The sequence below is a fragment of the Heterodontus francisci genome, chromosome 2 (assembly GCF_036365525.1).
Source record: "Heterodontus francisci isolate sHetFra1 chromosome 2, sHetFra1.hap1, whole genome shotgun sequence".
NCBI classification, from domain to species: Eukaryota; Metazoa; Chordata; class Chondrichthyes; order Heterodontiformes; family Heterodontidae; genus Heterodontus; species Heterodontus francisci.
Window position 1 is genome coordinate 99023280 of NC_090372.1, and position 20257 is coordinate 99043536.

At 42.2% G+C, this 20257-nt stretch overlaps 1 protein-coding gene across 20 annotated transcripts in view; it reads right to left on the minus strand.

The window, feature by feature from the left end:
* Positions 1-20257, minus strand: part of LOC137345926 (histone deacetylase 9-like) — a 1063883-nt gene that overhangs the window by 368722 nt on the left and 674904 nt on the right. For 19 of the 20 annotated variants that reach the window (XR_010968622.1, XR_010968626.1, XM_068009206.1 and 16 more), the window contains 3 exons: positions 17624-17727; positions 4236-4367; positions 459-669 (listed from right to left, as the gene is read on the minus strand). Coding sequence is in view for 18 of the 20 variants with exons in the window: in XM_068009206.1 (XP_067865307.1) it covers positions 459-669; positions 4236-4367; positions 17624-17727 (447 nt within the window). In the remaining 2 variants the exon portion in view is untranslated. The remainder of the gene's footprint in view (positions 1-458; positions 670-4235; positions 4368-17623; positions 17728-20257) is intronic. The other variant, XM_068009212.1, reaches the window with a different exon arrangement.

Here is a 20257-nt window from a genome sequence, read left to right on the forward strand (position 1 = left end):
GAATTTTCCACTAACTAATGGGGGGAGCTTGTGATACTTGAAAATAAATTGTGTACATTATGAGGCTGTGCGGTCTAGTTTCTTTGACAATCCAAAATACCCACAATAGTCAAACTCACTGGCCCATTTGTTTAAAAAGATGTATTCCATAAATTATCTCAAATTATCTAAGAAAGGGGGAGGGAAGATTTTCTTTGTGCACTCAAGATAACAAAATCCTAAACCTATTTATAAACAATGGATTTACAGGTTATTAAGCATAGTACAGGGTAGAAATCCAATTCCCAAGTGACAATTTGAAAACATATTAATGATTCTGAACAAAATATATAACTCCCATTTATTCCTTTTATATAGAGGTCCTGATGTAAAATTAACTCTCATGTGAACATAAACATCTCAGCAAAGTGCAAACTTTCAGTTAGAATCCAAAAGTTTCAGTTACAAATTTAACTCACCAGTTGTGAGGGAACTTTGTTTTCGAGCCTGTTCCATCAGAAGTACATGCTGTAGCAGGGCATGATGGGTGCTGTTAACCTTCCCATCAAAAGGAGCAGGCGGCAAGTAAGTAGATAAAGGAGTACTTCCTCTGAGCTGTCCAGTAAGGGCTGTTCCCTGATTCATTCCCTGAATGGTATGTCTGTCAGTATTTTGGTTTGTTGTTAAGGCCTATAACAAATATTTATTTCAAATTAATATTTAATTTGCAATTTATATCTTGTATGTAGTTTCACTGAACTAGTTTTTCTTTGCCAGTGTAATAATGTCTGTACAAGGAGCATATGCTAAATCTCCATGCACCCCACCCACCACTGCACCCCCCCACCACCCCCCCAACACCCTCACATCAAGCAGGGAGGTTGTGGGGGGGTAAGTTCTTGGGCTCCCTTGAGAATTCCATCCTTTACACTCCTAAAAGATGGGACAAATCCATTTGAGGCTTTTGGATAGGCCACAAACCATTGTCAGACTAAGGTAATCGTTCCTAAAACAGATTGATAACATCACGACTTGAGGCAACTTGGCTTCTTTCAAAAGAGTGGTGCATTTTGTTTCTGTCTTTGGCTTGGAAAGGCCTGGGAGACCTCTGGCGGAGTGATGGTGGATCAATCTCCCTTGCAAGGCTGGATGGGAGAGCCGCTGCTGCAAGATAATAATAGACATGGCCCACAAGTGACCCAGTTTCCTCAAATTGAGACAACGGCAATGGCCAATTATATATGTGGACAGAAGTTCCATTGTTCCACACACTCACATGCATACACACATACACAATATATAAACATATTCAGTAATTTATATAAAAAAGTCAATTTTCTAGTAATCTATTTCTAAATCAAACAAAGTGTTTTTATTTAATCAGAAAGCCTAAGAATTCCTGGGCTACAATCTTGGCAATTACATCAGGGGCATACTACCTGATAGCCTCCAGTGCTGACCTGGTGACAGGATGGACGGTAGTGTGGGGTTACCACATTGAAATATAGCAGTGATGTCCATGCCAGTACAGGCACATCTTGTGCACCCACTTAGCCTGGGATATTAATGTAATATTACTGTTCAGTCCTGGGGGAGGGGAGGGTTGGCAGCATGTTGGAGTCTCCAGTCAGACACAGTTGCTTTCAGCTTCCAGTAGCCCTTTTCAAAAGAGCATATTAAACACTGAACAAAATGTTTATTTTATTAGGTCTTTGAGAATCTAGATGACTTCCATGCCCTGGACTCCCCAAAGTCGTTCCCACACTTGCAATGGAAACGACGGCCAAGGTTACAGGAATTCCCAATGTCCATAACACTGCGCCTGCTCTCTCCACATCACTGACCTTGCTCTCCATTGATGGAGGTGACACCAAAGGAAGTTCAGGAGCTGGTTTAGGCTGGATCAACCTGCATTTGCAGCCATTCTGACAAACTCCTGCTGGACTTGTGGTGAGAGTCCACCAGAATGGTTGATCAACTTTGAAGCCAGTCTGAAACTTTTACCTTTGCACATATAAATAGATTTACAAGGGCTATTTTGTTCTATAATTAAGACGCACTACACAAAACCACTGCATAGTGCTAATTCAGTGCGTCTGATCCACCATTTGTTTTCAGCCCCATTGTCATTTAATAATTTCAAAGCTAAGACAGAGAGGGGCTGAAATTGGAAACGAAAATTGAGCAGGGTAAAAAAAAGGGCTGCCAATTTGCTATTGCCTGTTTTGCACCATCATCGAAGACCAATTTCATTCCATCCTGTACATTTGAACCATTTTCAAAACCTATTGGGCTGAATTATCACTTGTGGGTCCCGATTCTATTGTTGGGAAGAAATACGGGTTGCAAACCAACACATGCTGGCGTCGGGACCCAAAGGGTGATTATTGAGGAGGTGGCCAATTAAGTGGCCGATTAAGGATGGAGGGTGGGCTCCCGAGGCTGGCAGGCCAATAGGAGGCCTGCCAGCACTCATAGATTGGCAGCCCCACCATTAGAGGTGGGAGCTGCCAATGAAGGTAAGAGAGAGAGAGGGAGGGCGCCTGAAGATGGAGCTTCCCCCTGAAGTTATTTTAAAAACTTTTCACAGTACAAAAAGCCACATCTGCCAGGCTATTATCATGGAGGGGCAAACGTGCCACTGGATAGCCAGTGGCTACAGCTGTGGCCCAACAGCTGTGGCAGGAGTTGAGGTGGGGGATGCAGAATGATTTCTTATCTGCATGGAGTGCTCCCCCACTGCCCCGATCTACCGTCAGGAGGCTGCCTCCATCCCTTGGCTATGTTGCGGCCTCAGTGGGGGGGGCCCCACATGCCGAATGGAAAATTCTTAATAAGGCCTTAATAAGTCCTTTAATTAGTCCAGTAGGCTACTCACCACTTGCCGACAGGTAGATGTCACCCCCTTCCCCCAGCCTGGTCCTCCTGGATCAAAAATGGTCCGGAGGTGAGACCATGGTGGGAAATTACAGACCCATCCACCTCCGGCCATGTCTCGGTGGCTGTTTAAAAATTCAGCCCATGAGGTTGATGGTTGTTGGATTGTTCTGAACTGAATGCTTACAGTTCCCATGTTATGAAGGTCTTGATATTCACTCTTTGAAGTATGAGTATTGTACATGGAACACAGAACTTCTGAATTGAACTAAGGGGGAAAGTAAATAGTTTAAAGATATAGAAAAAGAAACCTGAGTGGATTTTTACTGCCTACCTCCTTGTTGGATGCCCAAGAGCCACAACGGACCTGAAGTACACTATATCTGTCCAAGGAAGGAAACTTTAAATTTCCTGTCCTGGGCTATTTGGATGTGCAGTGCATGTCCATGCCCTATCTGTTACAGCATCAGAAAGCAGCTGGAAGCTGCTGGCAACTGGCATTAGGACCCTCAGGCTGCCACAGAGCAAGGAAACTGCCTGCAAAATCTTTTTGGGTTGTTTGCCTTCAATCTTCAGGCTGCGCCCAGCACCACTACAGACCCTCCGGTCCTTGGGGTCCAGATGCAAGTTGCAACACTGTGCTGGGAGAGTTGATGGGCAGATCCAGAGAAAAGAGATGTGAGAGGCTAGAAAGTCTTCTTTTGCCTCATTATCATTATGACTCTGGGCTTAGTCCAGGAACATGCCCAGTGAGCACCAAGAAATCTCAGGATTGTGCAGTGGGATGAGGGCCTGACATGATGGTCTCTGACCATATTTCCTTATTGCTGTGCCTGGGAATTGAGCATCTTCCAGGTTCTGTGAAGAGGAAAATCACCTTGACTATCTGAATAATACTTTATTTATCTCAGAAGTCTCAATGAATCCAAAGTACTTTGGAGAAATTGTGTAGTGGATGGAGTAAACAACCTCTTTTTCAGTTTAAAAAAAATCTCTTTTCCTGGATTATTTCTGTCATACAAGATCTACATCTCAAAGAGTGAGTGGGTAGTCTGCTTCCAGGCCCCCAAAGGTTTTCTTTGAATCAGCCACTATGTCACCAGCCCAGGAATGACTCTCATGCCCTGTGGGCAAGCACCTGGTCTCCGCTTGGAAATTCTTCCAGATGAGATTAAGAACTAAACTCTGTGAGGAACCACTGGCAGAGATCCCACTACTCTGTGGTCTCATACCAGAGATGTAATTTTTGTTTCATGTATGGTAACAGTATTGTAATGGCTGACCGCATTGCTGCAGGTCATATAGGATTATTATGTACTTCAACCGATGTTACAGATTAGAGAGATTAAGTAATCCTTTGACCTATAATTATTACGTACGTTGATGTGGGAGGAGGCGGATGAGGCAGCCGGGAGACCCAGAGTAATGTTGGGTAATGATGGTGACGTGTAGAGATTTAGTGCATTCATTGATCCATCCCAATTCAGAATCCTGTGATGTGGCAGCAACTGCTGTTGAAAAGAAGAACTGTAAGAATTGACTCATCATATATACTCCTGTTTAAATTTACTTCTGTATAAGATTTGGTTTAAGACATACAATGGTGTTCCAGCAGAACGGTAGTGACATTATTGGAATCCAGATGATGACCATCTTGTTTCCAACGCATCTGCTTTAAAGCTGCTTTTAAAGGAACTGTGTCATTTGCCAAGGAAGGGTACAATGCCAGCAACAGTTTACAACAACAGAAAAAAACATACAATAATGAGATTACAGCACAAAATGAGCTTTAAAATAAGATTTTGCAGTGATTTAAAATGTAGATTATTCAGGGTGGATTTGTATTTTTATCACCTGCCCATTGAGCGTAAAAATATAGAAAATTTACAACACAGGAGGCTATTCGGTTCATTGTGTCTGTGCCAGCTGAAAAAGAGCTATCCAGCTTAATCCCACTTTCCAGCTCTTGGTCAGTAACTTTGTAGCTTACAGCACTTCTACTGCATATCCAAGTATTTTTAAAAGCGATGAGGTTTTGTGCCTCTACCAGCCTTTCAAGGCAATGAGTTCCAGACCATCCCCAACTTCTGGGTGAAAAACAATGCTCCTCAACTCCCCTCTAATCCTTCTGCAAATTACTTGAAATCTATGCCTCCTGGTTATTGACCTCTCTGCTAAGGGAAATTGGTCTTTCCTATCCATTTTATTGAGGCTCTTCATAATTGTATACACCTCAATTAAATCATTCCTCAGCCATCTCTGTTCCAAAGAAAATAACCACAGCCGATCCAGTCTTTCCTCGTAGCAAAAACTCTCCATTTCAGACAACATCCTCATAAATCTCCCTTGTACTCTCTCTCTAGTGTGATCACATCCTTTCTGTAATGTGGTGACTAGAACTCTACCAGTACTGTAGCTATGGTCGAACAGGCTTGTCAGTAAAGTAAAAGCCCATGGAATAAAAGGGACAGTGGCAGCATGGATACAAAGTTGGCTGAGTGACAGGAAACAAGAGAGTAGTGGTAAACAGTTGTTTTTTGGACTGGAGAAAATTATATAGTGGGGTTCCCCAGGGGTGGGTCTTTGGACCACGGCTTTTCTTGATTTGTATTAATGACCTAGATTTGGGTGTGTAAGGCACAATTTCAGAATTTGCAAATGACACAAAAATCGGCAGTATTGTGAAATGTGAGGAGGACAGTGATAGACTTCAAGAGGACATAGACAGGCTGGTGGAATGGGCGGACACATGGCAGATGAAATTTAATGCAGAAAATAGTGAAGTGATACATTACTGGGAAAAGGCAGGGGAGTGGAACTAGCCAAGTTGCTTTTGCAGAGAGCAGGCACAGACATAATAGGCCAAATGGCCACCTTCTGTGTGCTGTAACCATTCTATGATTCAAAGATTGTCATGTTTTATACAGTTCTGGCATAACCTCCGTAGATTTATATTCTATGCCTCAGTCATTTGTAATTTTGATAAACTTTCGATACTAAGACAGGGATGGAAACCTGCTTGAAGAGATTAAAACAAGATGTTCTGAGAAATATGGCCACAGATTTTGTGGGGGGGGGGGGGTCACTGACACGTTCCAGAACTTTGGAGAGAAAAGGGAGATTCGAGATGGGTTCGTAGTTTATTTATAAGGGCAGGGGTCAAGGGTTGGATTTTAGAGCAGGAGTGTGATGATGGCAGATTTGAAGCAGAGAGTAGGCAGTACCTGAGGAGTGACAACCATTAAGAGCTAACAATTTAGCCGGAATAAGGTCTGGAGAGCAACCTGAATGCCTCTTAACCACATTATCTATCTGTCCTGCAGCCTTCAGGAATCTGTGGACATGGAGTCCAAGGTCCCTCTGTTCCTCTACACTTCTCAGTACCCGACCATTTATTGTATATTCCCTTACCTTGTTGGTCTTGTCCAACTGCATTACCTCAGACTTCTCCGCATTGAATTCCATTTGCCACTTTGCTGCCCATCCGACTAGCCCATTGATGGCTTCTGCTAGTCCCACTCCCCCATCCTTTCTCTGGATGCCTGCAAATCTTTTCTCTTCAGGTGCTTATCCAATCCCCTTTTGAAAGCCATGATTTAATCTGCCTCCACTACACTGTCAGGCACTGCATTCCAGATCCTATCCACATAGTGCGTAAAAATAATTTTTCCGCGTTGCTGTTACTTCTTTTGTCAAACATCTTAAATCAGTATCCTCTTGTTCTTGATCTTTTCCATCAATGGGAACAGTTTATCCCTAGCTACTCTGTCCAGACCCCTCATGATTTTGAACACCTCTATCAAATCTCCTCTCGCTCTTCCATTTTCCAAGGAGAATAACCCCTGCTTCTCCAATCTATCTATGTAACTGAAGTCCCTCATCCCTGGAACCATTCTCGTAAATCTTTTCTGCACCGTCTCTAAAGCTTTTACATCCTTCCTAATGTGTGGTGTCCACAATTGGCCACAATACTCCAGTAGAGGTCAAACTAGTGCTTTATAAATGTTCATCATAACTTCCTTGCTTTTGTACTCTATGGGCAGAATTTTACCATCCCCTGGATGGCAGGAACAGAGGTGAGGGGAGGGGCCAATAAAATAGCGGGGAGCTGCATTGGGATGGCTCCCACATGCAGTCCCGCCGCCGGGGAAATTTCCCAGTGTGGGCTGCAAGGAGGATTGGCTGTCCACTCCACAGAGGCAGGGAGCCACTTTGCATAATTATGGGCCCTAGTAAGGGCCATTTTACACGGCCGCCAGCTTAATGGAGCGGCCTCCCTGCAGGAGCCTGGTGGACCATTGGAGCTAGAGGTTCTATGGCCCAAAGAGGAGGCTGCGGGCAGAGAAAGTAGCCTCTACAATCCCAAGGATACTCCTGGAGGGGTTTCCTCTCTGACCCTCAGCCCACTGAATTTTTCATTTTTAATGTACTTACCTGTCTAAAGGTGCCTCCATTTTGAGGCACTGAGGTCTAAAATTTGCGTAAGCAGCACCCACCGCTGCCGGTAGCGCTGCTGAAGCTTCAGAGCTGTTGGCCTTTGATTGGGCTAGCAGCATGGAGAGCCCACCGACCCCCCCTCCTTACCTTGATGGTGGGCCCTCAGATGGACAATTAGGAGGTTGCCTGTGGTAAAATCGCTGAGTAGGTCCCCACTGCCGGCAAGTGTAGGCTTGGGACCTGCTTTTCAGCCCAACGATGGGGTCCTGAAGCCAGAGGTAAAATTCAGCCCTCTGCCTTTGTTTATAAAGCCTAGGATCCCACATGCCTTTTTAACCACTTTCTCAATCTGCCCTGACACCTTCAACGATTTGTGCACATACACCCTCAAGTCTCTCTGTTTCTGCACCCCCTTTAGAATTGTATCCTATATTTTATATTGCTTCTCCTCATTTTTCTTCCCAAAATGTATCACTTCACACTTCTCTGCATTAAATTTCATCTGCCATGAATCCACCCATTCCACCAGCTTGTTTATGTCCTCTTGAGTCTATCACTATCCTTCTCTGGGGGAACCCCAGTGCATACCTTCCTCCAGTCTGAAAAACAACCATTCACCACTACTCTCTGTTTCCTGTCACTCAGCCAAGTTTGCATCCACGTGCCACTGTCCCTTTTATTCCATGGGCTTCAACTTCGCTGGCCAGGTCCATTATGTGGCACTTTATCAAATGCCTTTTGGAAGTCCACATCAATCGCATTACCCTCATCAATCCTCTATGTTACCCATCAAAAAACTCAATCAAGTTAATTAACATGATTTGCCTTTAACAAATCCGTGCTGCCTTTCTTTAATTAATCCACATTTGTCCAAGTGAATGTTAATTTTGTCCTGGGTATCATTCTAAAAGCTTTCCCACCTCCGAGGTTAAACTAACTGCCCTGTAATTGCGGGGTTTATCCTTACACCCTTTTTTTGAACAAGGGTGCAACATTTACAATTCTCCAGTCCTCCGGCACCATCCCTGTATCCAAGCAGGATTGGAAGATTATGGCCAGTACCTTCGCAATTTCCACCCTTACTTTCCTCAGCATTCTCGGATGCATCCAATCTGGTCCTGGTGACTTTCAACTTTACGTATAGCCAGCCTTTCTAATACCTCCTCTTTATCAATTATGAACCCATTTAGTATCTCAATTACTTCCTCTTTCAGTTTACAGCTTTCTTCCTCACTATCAATCAACCAATTTTTGTATCATCTGAAAAATTCTTAGTTGCGTCCCTACATTTAAGTCTAAATCATTGACATAAAAACAAAAAGCATGAGACCTAGTACTGAACCATGCAGGACCCTACTGGAAACAGCCCTCCAGTCATAAAAACACACATTGACCATTAAGCTTTGCTTCCTGCCTATTTTGGATCCAACTTACCACTTACCCTTGGATCCCAGAGCTTTTAATTTTCTGACCAGTCTGCCATGTGCGACCTTGCCAAAAGTCTTTCTAAAATCCATGTAGCCTACATCAAATGCATTACCCTCATCATTTTTACCTTCTCAACAAATGTAATCAGGTTAGTCAGACAGTCCATGAATAAATCTCTGCTGACTGTCCTTGATTAATCCATGCCTTTCTAAATGGTGATTTATACTGTTCCTCACCTGGGCAGAGCACTGAAAAGAAAATCTGGGGGAAAGATTGGACACACCTTCCAGAACCCTTCCAATTTTCCTTCCCACAATGCTTAGCACCCAGATGATAAGGCCCTTGATAGCACTTGAGCTATCTCAAAGCCTCATCTTGTAAAAACTTCAGTAATCTTTGATATATTGCTGTATGTATGATTAATGAACAAGCATTTCTGGCTTGTAATGATGTGTGATCCTTAAACCAACATCATGAAGTGGGAGTCTTCATTCCTATCAAAATAACCAGAATAAGCAAATTCACATTGCTGCTTTTGCACAGTATATTTATGGGGCACAACACGAATTTAAATTAATAAGGGCAGATTTAACAAATTTGCACTTCTGGCATGCAAATTCATAGAGGGTAACTAAAGTGTAAAAGAAACATTGTTCTGGTGTTTAGGGGTGGGCATGATGATATCATCTTGCATGCCACAGCCATATTCAAGCCAGTGAAAATCCCCTGTGGAACTTCAGAACAGCTGTATTAGGGCAAGCACAAGCAGGCAAGGCTAACTAAATGGAGATTGTGAGAATACACCATGGAATCAATTTCCTCTTTAACTTATTTGTCAATAGATAATACCTGGGAAAACTCTGGCAAATATTCTGAAAAAAGAACACAAACAAAAAAACAATAACTAAGCACTAAGATCAAGTGCAGCCTTCAACACCATCCCAGGCATGAATTATTTTCAGTAAATACAAATAGATTTGTACTCAAGAATGACTTTTGTACAGTGCTTTGTTGATACAGTTTGGTGTGTATGGATTCTCCTCCATATTTCTCCAGGGTTTTAGTTTCTAATTGTAGCCAAAACAATTATGGGAAAAGCTGCAAGAGGTAACCAGATGTTTCTAAAAAGGGAGAAAGGACCATTGTTTGTTATTGCCAATGTTTGTAATTCATTCACAAGTCTCACAACTCATGAAAGTTTTTAAACGTGCCTAAGTCATGTGGGAAATTTAAATATAGCTTTCAGGCATGCTTAAATTTTCAACATTCACCTTGACCTTTAAATAATACAAATTGGGGAACTTGCAAGTAAACCACCTCAGCTGTTCTGTTATTGAATAGGTAAATCTGTGGTGACCATTTTGACCACCTGCAAGTTCCCCTCCAAACCACACACCATCCTGACTTGGAAACAGATCACCGTTCCTTCACTGTCACTGGATCAAAATCCTGGAACTCCCTTCCGAACAGCACTGTGGGTGTACCTGCACCAGATGGACTGCAGCGGTTCAAGAAGGCAGCTGACCACCACCTTCTCAAGGGAAATTAGTGACAGGTAACAAATGCTGGCCTAGCCAGCAATGCCCACATCCCATCAAAGAATAAAAAAAATTGCTGGAACTTTGTCCAAAAGCAGTGTTGATAAAGACCTTGTACAGACTGCCTGCCTTGGTGCACAGTATATTATGTAAAAAGAACACGAAGACGGGAAGAAGAACATGAAGATGGGAAGAAATATCATTGAAATGGGAGAAAAAAATAATCTTTTATTCTGGACCTAGTTGTGCATTTAATAAACAGAAAAATTCAGTTCTGAGGAAAGATCATTGACCTGAAATGCTGGGCTGGATCTTACCAGCCTTCTAGGGATGGCTGGGAGGTGGGTGGCTTGTAAAATGGTGGGAAGTTGGGGGGGGGGGGGGTGCAGTGGAGTGCCCATCGCCTTCCTGCTATCATGGCATTTTACCAACAGCGGGGAAGGTGCAGGACATCCCTCCCACCCAGTGGTGGAGGAGGGGTGGGGGCGGAGGACCCTTCTAATCAGGCACCCTGTGGTCCATGGTGGGACCCTCTGTGGCAATGACCATCCTCACAGCAACACCCTCCAGCTCTCACCAATCCCCCTCACCTGCCCCTCATGGAGGCCTGCCTGACTGGCCCCAGTGACCCCACTCACCTTGTTGCAAGGGCAGTGTCTGTCGCCGCATCCTCTCAGCTGGGTGCAGTCCCAGCAGTGGCCACCGCTCCCAGTGGGACTACAGAGACTGAAGAGCTGTCAGCCCTCCGATTGGCCAGCAGCTCTTGGAGGCAGGTTCTTGTCCCTTAAAGGATGGGAACACTGTCAGCAACTAATTAGTTGCTGGATAGGCCCAAAATGCAACTGCGGGGCTCGGAAATGACAAAATTCAGCCCATTCATTCTGTTTCTCTCCACTGATGCTGTCTGATCTGCTGAGTATTTCCAGCATTTACTGTTTTTATTGCAGAAAAATTCTGTTACTTTGCTGAGGATACTGAGTGACATAATTAAAAAATGCATTACAGCTTCTCTAAGGTATCTCAGCCTCTGGAGGATACTGTTTGCAATTGATATTTTTAGGATGTTATATTAATCCCAGTAGGGTGACTTCTTTAAATAAAAGCTGTTTGCCAAATGAACATTTTTCTTTTTTTTAGCAACTGTTTACAAGATTATTCAGTGCAGTATACAGAGCAATGTAAATGTTACGATTTTATGGTTTTACACTAGATTTTTTTCCTCAAGTTCAGTGTCTCAGTCCACTCTCTTTGTTGAGCTCTCACTCCCTCTGAACCAGTATCTCGGTAATATGATGCAGTGCATCCTGGGGATGAACAGAAGGCCCTTTGTCTTTCAGCTCACAAGTTATATCATGTATTGCACATGATCTTCCTTGACTTCACTAGGCAAAGAATAAGCACTCTATAAAACTATGGCCTAGGTTATAAACTGACAAACAGATTTATTAAACCTCACGTTGACAAGTGAACAGTAGCATTGACATACTATAGATCACAGTGGCCACAGGTTTAACTATTCCTGCCCAGAATGAGAGAAATGAACAAACAGTTAAATCCACTGTGTTAAACCCTAGTTTAGATTGTTCACTGCTGATCGTCCACTTAGTCTCTCTGGCCTACCTTTATCTTCCCAATGGTTTGCAGTCAGACAAAAGTAATTTATATATGTAACTCATATAGAGTTGCCAATTACACATACAGTCAAGGAAAACCACAGGATGCTCATATTTGAATTGAATTGCTTGACCCAGCCTCAGAGACGTGACATCTGTTCTGGGGCTACTGTATATCAAAACAAGGTGGGCAACTTTTTTTGTGACTAAACCTAGTTTTTAACACTGATGACAAAATGGTGACAAAAAAGCAGGAAGTCAATAGCATGATACATTTGTGTCACAGGAATATAGGGAAAATGTGCAATAGTTACAGGACAGGATTCAACACATCATAAGGTGTGTTTAATATGAATCAAACTCAGGTATAATGTGTGTCATTTTTTTGGTGAGTGCAATTATGGTCTTTCCATCTTTTGAAATGATAGGTTAGGACCTACTAAAGAACAGCAAACAAACATACATTTAAAAGCACCTTATAATGTTTCTCAGAAATGCCTCTGACATTCTCCAGTCACAAGGTATTACATCAAATTGTAAACAATGTTACACAGGCAAACACAACAATCATCTAGTGCACAGCAAAGTAACAGAAATAACACTGAGATGAATAACCAGCCAATTTGTATTTGGAGTACAAAAAACAAAATACTGCAGATGCTAGAAATCTGAAATAAAAACAGAAAATGGAGGAAATACTCAGATGGTCAGGCAGCATCGATGGAGAAAGAAACAGAGATAATGGCCTGAATTTTACGAGTGCGGCGCAAAGCGCGGCGGCATGCTTTAAACTTGGTGGTCCGCCTGCGCGGGAGCTCATTTAAATGGAGGAGGCGAAAAGGCTACCCCCAATGACATAGAGGGGGCGACCGCTTCATCCCCGGCAATGGTGTCCGGCGACACTGTGCAGGTGCAGGTGCCGGTGCCATTTTTAAAGGGCTTCAAGCCCTGGCAGACGATTTAAATTTTTAAAGAGACCATCAGATTTTACTTAAATAAAAACAGTTACTTCAACATCAAAGCCCCTCTTCCACCCTCCAAATGATCAATCAACATATTTAATTCTCTCTTTTCCCCCCCTCCGCCGAAAAACCATTTTTGCTGGTCCCGACCTTTTACCCCCAAACTTTACAATCTTTGCCCTTCAACCCCTTCCCACCATTCCCTCAGCCAATTGAAACAGTTTTCACCCTCCTCCCCACCCTGAGAATCTCACTCCTCCCCATTCCCCACCAGTATCATGTCTTGGAGACCCGAAGGTGTGGGACTTCCGGCCGCTGGTTGGAATATCGGCGTGGGACGGTCGTCGGGACAAAGTAAGTTTATTTGTATGTGTTTTAATTAATTTTAATATTAAAATGAAGGCCTCGCCACCAAGTGGGAGGGGGGCTGCACCGAGGTCCCATCGCCGCTGGTAAAATGCGGCGCAGCCTTCTTGACATCGGGAGTCATGGTGGACCTCCCCAGAAGAATTTTTCAGACCGCCCCCCCCCCCACCCCACAACCATGATTCCCAACATCGGAGGGCTGGTAAGATTCAGCCCAATGTTTCAGGTCAGTGAAACTCTCCTCTCTCCATAGATGTTGCCGAACCTGCTGAATATTTCCAGTGTTCTCTGTTTTTATTTTCATTGAAGGTGACAGGACAGGTTGAGAGAGAAGTTAATAAAGCAAAAAGTATCCTGGGATTTATTCATAGGGGCATAGAGTACAAAAGCAAGGAAGTTATGTACAATTTGTATAAGACACTAGTTCGGTCTCAGCTGGAGTACTGGATCCAGTTCTAGGCGCCATACTTTAGGAAAGACCTGACAGCATTGGAGAGAGTACAGAAGAGATTCACGAGAATGGTTCCAGGGATGAGGAACTTCAGTTATAAAGATAGACTGAAGTAGTAAGGACTGTTTTCCTTGGAGAAGGCTGAGAGGTGATTTGATAGAGGTATTCAAAATCATGAGGGGTCTGGACAGAGTAGATAGAGAGAAACTGTTCCCACTTGTGGAAGGATTGAGAACGAAAGGGCACAAATTTAAAGTATTTGGTAAGAGAAGCAAAAATGACATGGGAAAAACTTTTTCACAGCGAGTGGTTAAGGTCTGGAATGCATTGCCTGAGCGTGTGGTGGAGGCAGGTTCAATTGAAGCATTCAAAAGGTAATTAGACTATTATATGAAAAGGAAGAATGTGCAAGTTTACAGGGAGAAGCAGGGGAATAGAACTGAGTAAATTGCTCTTTCGGAGAGCCGGTGCAAACACGATGGGCCGAATGGCCTCCTTCTGAACTGTAATAATCCTGTGATTCTGTGATTTCTATACTTGATTGAGGAAAGAATGTCAGCCACAACCAGGACACCAGAAAACCTCCCCGGTGTTTCACAAATAGTTCTATGGGATCTTTAACCTTTACTGAAACCCTTGGATAAGGCAGATGGGTCTTCAGTTTTCAAGTCTTATCTAAAGGACTGAACATCTGACACATCGCACTCCTTCAGTACCGCACTGAAAAATGGAGCATCAGTTCTAACACTCAGTTCCAAGGGTTACCACCCAAATTTTATTTATTTTTTTATTTTAGAGATACAGCACTGAAACAGGCCCTTCGGCCCACCGAGTCTGTGCCAACCATCAACCACCCATTTATACTAGTCCTACATTAATCCCATGTTTTTACCTTCCCTTAATTCCCCTACCACCTACCTATACTAGGGTCAATTTACAATGGCCAATTTAACTATCAACCTGAAAGTCTTTGGCTGTGGGAGGAAACCGGAGCACCCGACGAAAACCCACGCGGTCACAGGGAGAACTTGCAAACTCCGCACAGGCAGTACCCAGAATCGAACCCGGGTTGCTGGAGCTATGAGGCTGTGGTGCTAACCACTGCGCCACTGTGCCACCATTAAACAAAAATTTAAGGATAATATTCGGTACTGCAATTGCTACTGAATTTCAGCGACTTTCTGAACATAGTGTTGACAATAATACCACCAATCTGTGCATTTATAACTGTCCAACTTCCACAATGTTCCATCACAGCCACATGCAGTAGAAATTAGTTACTACTGCACTTCCTTTTTTTTAAAAAAGTAGCTGAAACTCTAGCGGCAAGGGGTAAGATAGTTGGCCTGAATTTTTTTCCAATTAACTCAATTTCTGTCCTATATCTCCTGTTCTGCACTCAAACACAAGAGAAGGTTACAGTTTCCCTTATTTTGTGGCTTCTTGGGGACTCCCAGCTGTAACATGACTCTGACCACAGGGGAGAAAATTGGATGTAAAGGAACACCTAGTGTAGCAGTATAGCAACAATCATTGCTTACTTCCCAAACAAAAAAGCATCTGTGACTCAAATAAAAGAGCCATCTCCATGAGGGAAACAGCGCACGAGGTCCTGGCCTGACAGAATTGTAATAATTTGTCACCTCTGCTTTTGAGACCTTTAGGTTCTGAGATATCAATTATCTTGGGCAAAAAAAAACATTAAAAAGCAACCCATGAATACCACGCTGTTTCTCTTGCAGGCTTTGGCTGATTCTTAACATGAAAAATAACACTGAGTGTTTTTGCTCAAAACAGAACCTCCCACTGAGGCTTTATGGGGGCTTTCTGACATGAAACGATAGGTCACAGAGACTGCACCAATAAACAGGTCACTGAAAACAAAGGTGTCATAATATTGATTGTCTACTAACACGGAATGCCAGGATTTATCAAGGTCACATAATACATTACAGCTTTGAGTATGACTGGACTAATAGAGCATTATATCTATTTTTTAAGCTTTCTTATTTTCATTATATTAACAAGCTAATTAAGTAATTACTTGAACAGCTGAGACACAAACAAAGCAGTCTCTTGGGACACAGTTGCATGTAACATAGATGACAAGATTCAATCAATTTGTGCTACCTTAAGTTCTATGAAAGCTTCAAGAACACTCTTCTCTTTCAAAGCTGCACGAATTTTAAAATATGCATCTGTTTTTATCCTACAACGTCAGAACATCAGGCAAAAATATTTTTCATAATTATTATAGCAGAATTGGGTAATTGATGGAACAGCAGAAAATTTCTTAATTTGCAGTAACCTGACTTATTTCAGTCCATTATTCTTGTCATACCTAATGAGGAAATACTACGGCGGTGTGCAATGTGTTAAACAATAACCTGTGAATGGTAATTACTGACTTAATTCTACAGTGCTTCAAACACACGCTTTCTATCATGTAACATCTGGGAAAATGATTTTCTACAAATTTTATACACATATATAGGCTAATAGATTGCAGGCAGTGGTTGAGGCTGTAATTTAATTGAGGTGTACTGATGATGTGATAAACCACCATCTTGAAGCTCAAGCTGCTTGAGAAGATCAAGAGAGCTCTGACTAATTCACATTGTTAAACATACTGCCAGCTATTTGTTGTTACACATAATGCACAACAGGTATTATAGTACTAAAAATGAGGTTTGGTTTGTCACTTTTTCCATTGTCTGACAGGTTTTTGGAACTTAGTTATACAGTGGAGCTATACAGGGACATATGCTAGTAAAAGGATAATAAGGCTGATAAAGTGATAGGACCTGAAGTGATACGGCATCATGAGGCAGTCTGTGCATCAGTATGATGTTTCTCAGGCGTTTTTGCTTAGTGGTAACTATCTTGTGTAATATTGGGACTGAAAATGTAATGACACACATTGGGTGCCTATTTCCATATTATCGAGCACAGAGGACTGCAGCTTTGAGTATATCTATTGGGCTCAGCACGTCAAAATGTGGCTGAAGGTGCAAAGGGTTCTGGGATACTGTGCAAAACCATGGGCAAGGCTCATCAGGGTCATGGAAAATATTTAAAACAGGGACCTCCCCATAATCCAACTGGAGTGCCTGAACAGTCAATGAGTGTTCTAGTTACACAGTATCCAGGTGCTGCAGCAGAGGTCCTATTAAGATATAGAAAATTATCTCTACTTGCCACTTCTCTCCAAACACTCTCATTCCCCGCTACACACCCACCACTGATATTATAAATATGCTCTTTTAGAACACAATTATGGCTATGCTTGAAAAAGCAAACAGAAGAAGTTTTCATTTGCATTAAATATTCCCACCAACCCAGACGACTGGCCAAAAGAAGACTTTCCCAGCTGTCAAAGGGAGAAAGCTTTTATCCTATCAACCTGGATTTGATTCAAACTTAAGTCCCAGAGGATAGTGCATTAATCCACTGCACCTCCCAGTCTCAGAAACTACTAGGCTAATAACATTTCTTTTTTCATGCAAAATACCCAAGGCAGGTTAGGTATACAGTTTTTCTATTAATACTTTACTTGAAAAATATGGTAAAAGATTATCTATGCTTCTCAGGAAAAAGATCATTCAGTGGCTGTCATCAAATCCCCAATTGTAGACCCATGCATAACTGCAGCAGCACTCAAATGGAAATGGCACAGCACAGGCCAAGGGGGTTTTCAAACATCAAGAGGATGAGTCACTCTCAGAACTCTGACAGCACACCTGAAATCTCAGCTGGTTTCTATCAAGTTGCATTTCCAACTCTTTATTGTGTAAATTATTCCCCAAGAATTTTCTTCTGCTGATGTTGATGCCAAAAAGGATTTAACAGAAAAGTAAAGAATGAGCGACAAGAAACAGTGCACGGGAGGGAGAGGCAGAAGAGAGAGAGAGACAGCGAGGGGGAAACAGGGGAAAGTGCAATGACCAGTGATATGAAACACTGACGTCTTACCTCAACATGTGAATTAGATAATCCATTCTCAATTGACATGCCACTGGAGCTATTGTTGGGAGAGCTGGGGCCAGATCCTGGGGCACTGTTACAAACGGAGGAATCTTTAAGAAGAAAACAATAAGCAAATCAGAAATTACAGCAGTCACTATGTATCCATAGTGAGGATGGGATCAGCAAAGCAAAGATTTCTTTTGTGTTAAGTACAGTATCTCAGTATCTCTAGTTTTCTACAATTGGCGAAAATTGAAGAGTATTTATAATTCCTTAATGAACTTGTTTTGCATTCCAAGCTGATGTTGTATTTACAGGTTCCATATTTCTTTTAATCCAGTGTACTTTTGAACAGCCTGAACTCAGCTAATGAGAATGGACTCCACATTGACTAAGACCTTATCAATGATTTTGTTTTCCCAATTTTCTCTCCTTCAGGTGAAGGCATTCTGTTCCATCGGCACTGGTATCCTTGATGTGTGAGCTTAGACAGGGAGTGTTAGCAGGCCTTTCACCCATAATGGAGGGACCATTCCTGTTAAACTACATCTTATTTCCACCAGATGTCCACACATAAGCACTTTGAAGCAAGGGTCACTGGTATTGATCAAGAACTGGAGGCCTGGCTAATTTTTTCTTCCCTTATCCCAAGAGTACTGGACCCAGTTGTGGGGCCTCCACCACCACCCTGGCTGGAACTGGCTAACTCAACACAGCTTAATGACTGAACCTGGAACCTTTCTGATCTGTATAATTAAGCACCATACTATGCAATACATTTACCCACAGTAAGAAAGAACAAATGAGTATAATAAATCATGAAAAAACAAAAAGCTGTTCAACACATGAAGCCCAGCCCCTTCCTCAGACCCCATACTGTCAACAGCAATTTACAATTGTATAGCATTTCTAATGTCGCAAAACATTCCAAGACACTTCACAGTGAGGGTCAGACCTGAGCTGGAGTAGAAAGCAAGTTAGGGAAGGTGGCTAAAAGGGCTATCGCGAAGGTACATTTTTATTGTTTTGTTGAAGATGGGAGAAATGTAGCAAGAATTCTCCATGCTGCTCATTCAAATAACAGAGCATTACATTCAATAATCTTGTGAGTTGCTTTGTTTATCCTACTTCTTACTGTGTTTTCAACAGACATGTAGTGTTCTATTAACTGCCAATAGATGGGGCCTGTGTAACAGAAACATTTTATTCGCCTCATCCAAACTATTCTATATAGATTGTCCATAATATGACTTGGCAACAACTGTCAACTTTTTAATAATAAAATTACATTACAATCTTTAATCGTTCATTCTGAATTTTATCACACATCAATGACATGCAACACACTGGCTTTCTTCATATACCCTGAGAGTCACTGTCAGGAAATCTAGAGCCTAATGAAATCATTAACATAGTTCAAATGATAGATTTTAAAATTAAAAGCCAATATCAGCTATTCTAGAGTTATTTCAAGACTGCATTCTCATTTTGGGCTTCAGATGACACTCTCACAGTTCATAATGTCTTATAATCATGTGACTATATCTATTCACTTACTACTGTCACTTTTGTGAAACACCTTATCTTGGATTATGAAATCATGACTCAGATACAGAAAGATAGATTTTCTGATCAGTGTTATATTATTATTGGCTACTGCTAGTGTTAAAATAACATCAATCAGAAAAGCCAGGATGTAGAAAGTGACTAAGTGCTTGTTACTGCAGTTAAAGTGCATGCGTGTTTTTATTTTAGTTTTACTTTTAAAATTTTCCATAACTCACAACCTACTGAACACTGGTCATGGAATAAGCAAATTGACATTTATTCAGAGTTGTACCTGGATTTAAATTATGCGGCAGCTCTCTTTGGGCATTTTGGTTTCGGTCAATTTTCATCTTTGGCCCTCTCAGAGCAGGAAGCTCTGTGCCAAAAGCACTGACAATGAAAGTTCACTCCACTGATCCCAAAGTAGTGCCCAAGTAGAAACTCTTGGCTTCTATAGTCCTTTCTTCGCATCTTACTTTACCAGTGTATCACTGATCATTATCAGGCCTTTTAAAGATGCAAAGATCCCTGCATTTTGTGTTACTTCAGATAGTTAGGAACATAGGAAATAGGAGCATGAGTAGGCCATTCAGCCCCTCGAGTCTGCTCTACCATTAAACTAGTTCATGGCTGATTTTCTACCTCAACACCATATTCCCGCACTATCCCCATATCTGTTGATATCTTTAATATCTAGAAATCTATCGATTTCTGTCTTGGACATACTCAATGACTGAGCCACCAGAGCCCTCTGGGGTCCTGGTACGCAGGAAAGGTTTGGTTCTGCTCACAATCTAAGGTGCAGTGTTCACCTGTTCTATGTTTTTTTTAACATAACTGTATTTATAAAAGGTCACACACCTTCAGGACATGGTTTCTTAGATAAGATTATAGAATCAGAGAATGGTCACAGCACAGAAGCAGGCGATTCGACCCTTCATGTCTATGCCAACTCTCTGCAAGAGCAACTGACTAGTCTCACTCTCCTGCCCTTTCTCCAGAACCCTGCAATTTTTTTTCTCTTTTGGTACTTATTCAATTCCCTTTTGAAAGCCATGATTGAATCTGTTTCTACCACATTCTCAGGCAGTG